The sequence below is a fragment of the Oreochromis aureus genome, linkage group 3, assembly GCF_013358895.1.
Source record: "Oreochromis aureus strain Israel breed Guangdong linkage group 3, ZZ_aureus, whole genome shotgun sequence".
NCBI classification, from domain to species: domain Eukaryota; kingdom Metazoa; phylum Chordata; class Actinopteri; order Cichliformes; family Cichlidae; genus Oreochromis; species Oreochromis aureus.
In genome coordinates, this window is record NC_052944.1 from 27,079,616 (window position 1) to 27,089,312 (window position 9,697).

General features: G+C 43.6%; 1 protein-coding gene across 1 annotated transcript in view; it reads left to right on the forward strand.

The window, feature by feature from the left end:
- tesk1b (testis associated actin remodelling kinase 1b) overlaps window positions 1-5,419 on the forward strand; it is a 29,615-nt gene extending 24,196 nt beyond the window's left edge. The window contains exons 7-11 of the mRNA XM_031756825.2: window positions 1,117-1,207; window positions 1,744-1,827; window positions 2,856-2,942; window positions 3,320-3,416; window positions 3,495-5,419. Of these exons, the coding sequence (XP_031612685.1) occupies window positions 1,117-1,207; window positions 1,744-1,827; window positions 2,856-2,942; window positions 3,320-3,416; window positions 3,495-4,615 (1,480 nt within the window). The 3' untranslated portion in view covers window positions 4,616-5,419. The remainder of the gene's footprint in view (window positions 1-1,116; window positions 1,208-1,743; window positions 1,828-2,855; window positions 2,943-3,319; window positions 3,417-3,494) is intronic.
- Window positions 5,420-9,697: the final 4,278 nt, after the last annotated feature.

Below are 9,697 nucleotides of genomic sequence, written 5' to 3' on the forward strand. Positions count from 1 at the left end.
CAAATGGTGTTTACACTAGGAGCTGTGACCGTCTCGACTCATCCTTTCTCCCTTCTGTATGGTGTGGGTTGTTTTTTTTTTTTTTTTTTTTTTTTTTTTTTTGCAGTATCATAGCCCTCAGTAGCAGATGGAAATAGCACAGAGAGGAAGTATCTGCCAGCTCTGTGTGTGTGTGTGTGCAGGCATATGTGCAAGCACGTTGTCCTTGCACATTCTTGTGTTCCTTCCTTTTTAATTCGGTCAAAAATTGCACAACAATATCTCCACATAACTGAAAAACACTGTGGTTTCTTAGATACTGAGGAAGTGCACACAAACACGCGTACGCTTGCACAGAGCAACGTCTCACCCCGCACGACCTCTCTTGATTAGCTTCTGTGTCACTGAATTGGACTGTGAAGCCTGCTCTTGTTGCACCTTTTATCAATCTGTCATCTTCTTCGGTCTCCTGCACGTCACAGGCTTCTATATAGAAAGTTATCATCGTGCATATTGTTTTGCATGCGTCACTGCTGGGCTTTTGAAAGGTGAACATCTGTGTCCTAAAGGCCCCAAAGGTGGCACCATGACAGCCTAAATATGTGAACTGGAACTAGATAAAGACTGGAAAGCATGGACTACAAAAAACAGTTGCATAGTGTTCATGCCAAGCAGCCGATTGTTGCCTCTCCCCATTTTAAGCCCCGATGCTGAAAGATCTTTTACTTCTGTTGAGAATAACATTAAACTCTGAGAGTCTATTTAGTTAGTTTTATGTGATGTCAAAGGGGAAAAAGCAAGCCAAAGCATCACAACTGTTTGCTGTTCTGGTAATTGTTTTTTCTGAAGTGGTGAAATCGCCCAAAATGACTCACAATGACGAAACCTCAGGAGCTGCCTTTGAGTTTGTTTTATCTGACGAGTGAAAAATCAGATTAAATTCAAATGTCGATTGTTTGCGTTTTTATATTAAAGCGTTAGAGGATATTTGCATCATGAAGAAATCACTTTTAACAAAGTCGAGCATAGAGTGCACGCACATTATCCTAACAGCACACTAAAGCACATTTAACCTGATTCCATTAAACTTGTGCATTTAGAGGTTTTGCTTCTCTTCTCTTTCCCGTTTTCCTGCAGTGAGGAAGAAGGCCAGGAGCCTCTGGCTGTGGTCGGCTCCCCCTACTGGATGGCTCCGGAGGTGCTCAGAGGAGAGGTGTATAATGAGAAGGTACTGACAGCTCACTCTCTTCACTCCGCTTCAGCTGCACGTTGTTTCAGAAGTCCAAGGTCCACAGTGGGCGTGATGAGAGCTGCTCAAATAAACAGAGGAAACGGGCAGTGATGTACAGCAATCAATATTTAATAAAGTGGTTATGTAATGGGTGCAATCGTTGGCCTGGGTTATGACTGTTTTCTGTGTAGCGTAATGGGAATCTTGATTGGCTGTAAAATGAGCGTTCACTGTATTTTGGACTATAAACCACATGCAGAATATGGTGCATATGTACAAAAATAATAATTGGCTATAAAACGCATACTGTTGAAAGCTGAGAGAAATTACAGCAGACTTGTTTTGTTAAGCAAGCTTAAACAATGAAAAAGTGACCGACTTTTATCTTGCTGTTTATCCGATCTGAATTTAAAGTACACAGATAATATTAGAAGCCACACGTAGTCCGCATGCGTGTCTTTCCACTTTATTTGGCCTTATCTTCAGCTGCTGTGTTATCTCTGGCTGATAGACTGTTCGTCCTCTCTCTGCAGGTGGACGTGTTTGCATACGGTATCATCTTGTGTGAGATCATTGCGAGGATACAGGCTGATCCCGACATCCTGCCACGCACTGAGGTACTGATGACGACGTTTTCATCGCCTATCCTGTTTCCTGTCATCTCACTCGCGCCTCAGTCACAATCTGGCCTCTTTTAAGGAAGTGTGGGGGGGAAAGTTTCTAATAAAGCCATTATTGATTTAATGTTTGTCTCCGCTCAAGGACAGACCCTCAAGCCTGTCGCCATCTGAAGTGCTCCAGAGTGCGATGGTTGTGCAAGCCGCACTGTTAAAATGGCTCCTAAGATTGAGCAACAGGCGAGAGAGATAATTAAAAAATATTTGAAATGATGGCTGCTGTAGATCATTTTGAAATCCTCTTAATGTCATTGCAGGCAAACAGAAAGCTGACTGACTTATTGCTTGAAAATCGAACGCTTAAAGGGCTCAAAAGAAGCGACGTGCAACGCTGCGCCATCTGTTGTTTGACTCTCGCTTCAGGGATAAAAAGTCACTCAAGCTCTCATTTTATACCTATTTATGTTTTGTTTTTTTCAACTGATTTTAAGTTGTGTGCTCAAACTGGAACATGAGTAAAATTATTCAGAACAGTCAGTGTAGATGGTAAAAACCAAAAAAATGGAGTGTGTGAAAAACATTTAAAGATTTTTGCCTCTTTTTTTTTTTTTTTTTTTTTTTTTTTTCCTCCTTCTGTTTTTTGCTTTGGCTTTGTAGTTTTACACCAGCCTTTATTAACAGCATGATAACATAGCATTTATTTAGGACACAGCATTAATATTAAATCGTAGTATTGTGTGATGCAGACAGGGGGACAGAACCAAATGGGACCCTTTGGTCCCTGCTTGAGATCAGTGGGCTGCATGTGGCCTATGAACTAAGATGACTGTATTAATCCACTTTAAGACCTTTTGAAGCTATTACAAGAGCACTGCTCCCCCTTGTGGCCATTTAACAGTACAGCAGTTGAAGATTCCGGTTGCAGTCGCTTGTCTCTGTGATAGAAAGAAGATGGAGTAAGGAAACTCTGTTTAAACAAAGTGCCCACATGTACTTAAACATAACTTATCAGTTTTGTTTTCTTGCAGGATTTTGGTCTGGATGTGGAGGCCTTTCGACATATGGTGGCAGACTGCCCGTCTCACTTCCTGAATTTGGCTATCGCCTGCTGTAATGTAAGAAATGCATTTTGTCTCATGTCACATGTGCTGTTAGCTCACTGCTGCTCGCTTTGTGATGTTCTTGACTTGTGCATGATATAATCTCAATGCAGTACACTGACCAAAGGTTTGAGCTTCACGAGAGATCAAATTGTTTGGATGTTTGAAGGAAAAGTGTCCATTTGCATTTAGTTACAGTTGCCAAGCGCTTGTACACTTGATCCTGTCATCTTTAGATGACCATCTAACAGTAGTTACTGACTCTTGTAACTTGAGCTTAAATGCCAAAAATCCAGATGAAATGTTTCAGATGCCTCCAGATCTTAGTTTTTGTATATTTATAACTGCTGCCTGTTTTATGACCTTTCCATCCTTCTCCTCTAATTTGACAGATGAACGCAAAGCTCCGTCCAGCTTTCTCCCAAATCGTAGCAGAGCTGGAGAAGAAACAAGCTGAGAGAAAACAGAAGGCCGAACCAGCTGTCAAAGGTGAGCCATTCTGTAGATGCCTCACTGAAGAGAACTCGGTCTCACTTCTGTAAACTAACACTATTATTCTGCTTTTAGAAGCAACTTCTCCGCCTGTCAGCCCTGTGCGAAGGCGATCCCTCGGCCTGCTGTTAGACCAGCGTCTCTCCCGCAGCAAATCCGACATGCTCCATCCTCCAGAGACGCTGCCTCCTGCTACCTTGGCTCCTCCTGCTCGGGTTAACCCCTTCTCCCAGAGGGAGGACCTCAAAGGCGGGAAGATCAAGCTGTTTGACACGCCCAGCAAGTCGGTCATCTCCCTGACCTTCACGCTGCCTCCTCCACCAGACTGCGATGACACCGCTGCATCTGATGCGGATGCCGTCGACATGCCCAGGAGGCACAGGCGCTGCCACTCGCTGCCTTGCACGCCTCCTCCACACCTCACGTCGGCACCGAACACCGTCCTCTCTGAGGAGTCTCCGTCTGAGATGGAAGTGAACGAGGCAACTGAGGAGGACAGTCTTCTAGAAGAGAAGGATGCTTACAGGGCGAGTGATTCAGGCCTCCCTCTGTCTCTTGAGGCGCTGTCGGTAAACATGTTCGACCATGAGAAAGAGAAGCGGCAGCAGGAGGAGGAAGGGAGGGAGGAGGAGCCAATGGACTGCACTAGTTCCCCAGACATGCAAGACAGCACTTCGTCTGCTTACTCCAAACTTTCCTCTCCTCCTTCCCATTTCTCATCTCCCTTAGAACCATCCAGTCCTCCTTTCTCAAACGGCTGGGGGTCGGCCATCTCTAACGGGCCTCCGTGCCTCCCGCCGCTCTCCAGTTTGGTCAACAACAATGTGGTTGTGAGTCGACCACTGGGCTGGAGCACCGCCACCAACAGCACTCCCACAACCAACAACAATGGCTACCACTCCCCAACAGGAGACCCCGCAGGCTCTTCTCCCTTTGGCTCTGGCAGCGGACACTCTCTGGACCAGGAGGAGGTCATCTCCTCATGTCCCGGCTGCTGCCTGGCTGGCCTCCGGTTCCCCTCAGTGTGTCTGAGAGCTCCTCCACGGCGTAACCCTTACAAGAACTTGAACGGAGACCACGCGGCCTCTCACGGGCTGCTTTGTTCGGGACCCAAGGGCCTGCCGCCCTCCCCCACACCCACAACCACGACCACCAGCCTGGAGCCGGGACTCGCCTTGCCTGGGGTGCAAACATAAACCCTAATTCTTCAACACCAAATACACGCAGAGCAGACATGGAAACTGTGCACCAAAAGGTCACACTCTGGGGAATTAAGCAGGTCCTCTTTAAAATTTGCACAGATTTTAACGCAGCAATACTCTGCTTATTTTCCAGACACACTTTTTGGCGCACAGGTGACTCTTAAGTGTTCGGGTCGCTTTACAGAGAGACTCCAAAACGGGCTGATTTTCTCCAATAAAGCTGTGGGACGTAAAACTTTTCAGGCGACGCCCTCTGCTGGACTGAGGGCAGCACAGCCTGTGACGTCAGCCGTGCCTGTATAGATCTGAACGGCAGCGTCCAGAACTGATCAGCATGTAAACACTCCAGTCTGGGATCCGGTTCAGTTGGATGTTGAATATTTGCAGATGTAAAGATTGATATGTCAGAGGATCCTGGAATGAGGAATGTTCAGCTTAGTATTATCGTTGTTGCAATGATGTTCGGTGCTGAATGAACAGGCAGTTTTGCTTTGATGTCTTTAATTATCAGGTGTATGATGCTCTGCTGAGGTGTGTTTGTGAATTGAATGCAGGTGCGTGTGTGTGTGTGTGTGTGTGTGTGTGTGTGTGTGTGTGCTCTACACCATTCTTAAGACTATTTTTGTTGCTGTATGATCTCTGGTCCTTCTGATTGCCTGGTTAAGCACTTCAGCTGTATTATTGTTAATAAGGAAACTGTTTATCATTTGGGAATGAAGGTCTTTGACCTGCTTAAGAGATGTACAGATTCTTATTATTTAAACATGGCATTGAATAAAAAGACAGAATGCACTCATATCTTTGATCTGCCGTGTCTACTTTGTTTTGGCTGCTTTAGATTCCTGGGGTGTTTCTTATAGTCTTTCATCTCTATTTCAGGATAAATTGTCAGCAGTTATGACCAAAATCTACAACCCCCATCTGCCCCAAATGTATTTATTTACATTGGAGCGATCCTAAACAGTCGTGAAACCCATCATCTATTTTGCTGAGCAAAGACAAATCTTGGTGTATTTCCAAAAATTCAGTACTCCTTTTATTCCCCACATTATGGAAGCTTGTGTTTTTGTTTGTTTTTTGGGGGGCAATATTTTTGGGGTTTTGACTTTGTGCTTTTTTTTTTTTTTTTTTTTTTTTCCCCCTTCTCCAATGGTAGACGTGAGCTTCTGTAGAAAGCAGACTACAAACTGAAACCAGGAAGCTTCTGGTCTCGAGGCTTTATTGCAAAGACATTCTCATAAGCAGATATTTTAGTAGCGATTAACCCTGTGGAGCCTCTATCCTCAGAACTACTGGAAGTATCTTCCTGTTAAAGGGAAGTTCTTCCTTCCCACGGTCACAAAGTGGCTGCTTGTGGGGGTGTTGTCTAATTGTTGGGTTTTTCTCTCTGAAATTGTAGGGTATTCATAAGTGCACTGCAGCACCTGTTAGTTTTGATTAGGCACGAAACTGAATGAAAATCTGCAGTTTGGTTGACGTTGATCACCAAAAGGAAATCATACATTTAAATAAACATTTAGGTTATTCTTGATGTTGCAGTATAAACGCTGCAAACTGGAACTTTTTGCCGTGTGTTGTGGACATTTTGGCAAAGCAGCTTTAATAACAGTAGAGAGGAAATTAAAAGGAAATGATTCATTCTTAGATATTTTTTAAAAAAAAAAAATACTCCTCTTTATGACTTAAAGGTGTTTGTAGTTTGGTAGCAAAGTATAAAATTGGCAACTGAAATGGGGTTAATGAGTACAGGAGCACCAAACGATCAGTAAAATGAACATTTCCTTCTTTACGTAATTTCCTCTGGGATTAATAAAGTATTCTGAATCTCATTACCATCCCAGTCTTGATTTTTATGGCCCTCCTCTTTAAGGAGATTAAAGCCTTTCCTCTCCCTTACAAAATCACCAGCCTTCAATTAAATCCTTATCTCTCTCCACCCCTTCCACCGTCCTGCTGTCCTCAGGCCCTCATTCTCGCCTGCAGCTTACTCCGTCTCAGTGCTTCTTTACAGGTGCATTTGTCTTGCTTTAAAGGGAGTCAGTCACCTCCAGGACTTTACACGCTCTATAAGCCCTTTCCTGATCCAGAGGTCACCAGGTTGTCATGGAAACACAAAGTATAACCTGGTTGATGGTGCTGCTGGGGTTGTACATCCTGTTCATCACAGGTAGGAACTGAAGTCAGCGTTGCTGTTAAAGCCCCCTGTTCAAACTGTGCTACAAACCAGTTTGCATCAGGTCATCTTCTCCCTCTGTGTGCGCTTGTGCTTTAAAGTGTTAACAAAATTGTGACAATCGGACTCTGCTGACCAATGAGAACCTCTGTGTGTGTTATGTGTGTCTATTTTTGGTGTACGGGTTTCGTGCGAACTTCCCAGGGTCGAGCGAGTTAGTCTGTTACACTGCAGTGGAATCACTGGACTTAGGTTGCCTCCTGCAGTGGGATTGTCCCCGTGCCAGTCCTAATACCACCTACACTGTGCAGACAAAGACGCAGGGGTAAGTCTGTCTGAGTGTGTGTGAGAGACGTATTCCTGTAACCTCACACACTCTGATTTTACTCCCACCAGTGCACAGACACTTTGCATTTTATTGTGTCACGTTTATTTTTTTTTAGCTCACTTTTATCTCAGCACACTTTATAGCCTTATTATTTCTGCTGGTGTCTACAGCAGGTACGTTAAATTAGATCATCATGATTTTACTGTCTTCAGACACTTTTGGATTTGGCATTGGATCAGCTGTTAATATATAACTGCAGAGTTGTATTGTGCATGCTGATTACAATAAGAATACTGAATAATGTGTATAACAAGAAATACAAACAAGTTAGATTCTTATGGAAAGGTAAACAAGGGTGTATATATAATACAAAACAAGAACCATAAATTTCACACCCGAGCCTCCACTCTAGCCGGTCCATGGCCCGGGGGTTGGGGACCGCTGATCTAAGGTACTGTGAAACTTCTTGAGCCAGCCCTCATTTCTTCAGATTTCTTCAGAATGGGAAATGATGAATTATTAAAACATGTGCAAACATACATGAAAATGGAGAATGAGGAAGAAATAGAGACTCTACAATTTTAATGAGCTTAAGAGTCAATATTTGGTATGACCACCTCTGTTCTTCAGCACAGCCTTAGACAAGCGCTCTTCTAATTTCTTTAAGTAGTCTTCAGGAATAGTTCTCCAGGCTTCTTGAAGGACAGTCAAAGCTCTTCTTTGCGTGTTTCTGCCTTTGTTCTGTTTTCTGTCAAGATGATCCCACAGTGTTTCAATAATGTTGAGGTCCGGGGACAATCCATGACTGATAGTTTTTCTATCCGGGTATGTTTTTACTGCATATGTCTGGGATCACTGTGGTGCTGAAAAATGAAGCTGCTACCAGTGTGAGATGATATTACATGATGGATTAAAATGGTACCTTTCTGTGTTCATAATTCCATCAGTGTTGACAGAATGTCCAACACCACTGACTAAAATACAGATTCAAACCATGACAGAGCCTCCACTGTGTTTTACATTATGTGTTTTGTGACAGGCTCTAGAAGCAAAATGCCTAAAGATAGATGTCTAAATTGGCTGTTTGCTAAGTTGTCTGTGTAGACACAACACTGGGTTGTAGACAAAACCTCTGAGTACAAGGACTGGACTGAAAATTGGTGAAAAGCCTGAAGAACTATTGTTCAAGAGCACTTTAAAAAATGACAGGATAGTCTGAGTCCTGGGAAGCCAAAGAAAAGAGGGTTGGCTTAAGACTTTTGCACAGTCTGCTTTGCAGCTAACTATGACATTACATATTTAAAAGGTATGCATATGTGGTTGAATTATATCATATGTACCTTTAAAGTTAATTCTGAATGCAATACTTCCCTGTTCTTAAATTTTGGTGTTACTATTGCAGGGACCCTTGGCAGGATGTGCCGTGGTGCGTCTGGATCTCGTCCCGAAGCTGTGACATCTCTCAGGTCTTCTCAAACTTTGAGCTGTACAACATGATTCGCCTCGGTGTTCACCTCAGTCCCAGCTCCACTGTGTGGCTCAAACCACGCAAGTTTGACTACAGTGACTTCAGTAAGTGATACTCTGTTTCTGTAATGAAGCTGAGTGAAAATGTGCCACAGACTGAGGAGACTCTGCAGGTCTACTTTTCAAATCTCATTGGTGGTTTGAATTTGAAGCCTCTGTCTCTCCTCTGCAGACTTCAGTCCTCCTTCGGTCTCCGTCTCTTTGAAAGACGACCAGATGGTGGTGCAGGTGCACTTCCCCTGTGCTGCCAACAGGAGGTGCTCTCTGGAGAGGTGCTGTCCCGTCTCTAAGCTGATTGATCCCTGGACCACAGTGACTGTGTATAACGCGCTGAGTGGTGCAGAATACCAGGTGTGGCTATGCTTTGTCTCCAGTTTTACTGATATTTAAGAACAGGGAAGTATTGCTAGTAAAGCTAAATACACTTTAAATATGTAGTGTTAGTTATAGGTAGATACAAAACAGACTTGAAGACCTACAGTACTGTGCAACCCCTCATTTCTAATATTTGGTTTCCAATGAGCCAGACTTTCATGTAATTGTTTAATATGCTCTTGAGCAATACTTCAGTTTTTCTAAATGTCTCTCAACGTTTTTCTTTGGCTGCTTTGTCACTGATTTTCAGTCCAGTCCTTGTACCTGACCATTTTCAAGGGAATGTTTGTTTGTTAGGCCACTTAATACTGACCTATGAATCATTCAAGCAGCAGTACCAGTAGTGGTAGTAGTACCAGCTACACATTATACATGCTTGTTTCTTGCAGAGTCGCACAGTCTGGACTCAGGATGTTGTGTCGTATGTGGAGTTCTCCAGTTTGCCTCTGGGTCAGAAATACTGCGCTGAGGCCAACTTCTCCTTCCCAACCTTTGCCATGGCCGCTTCACCGAAATCAGCCCCTCAGTGCGTTGAAACAGTCACCAGTTCAGGTGAGGAGATGAGATACAGTTTACTTTAAAAACTAGAGGTTGCCAAAGTAGCAGCTACCTGAACCACCTTCACATTTGATAGCTTAAAAAATTACTGATAACAAATGCTACTTCTATAGTT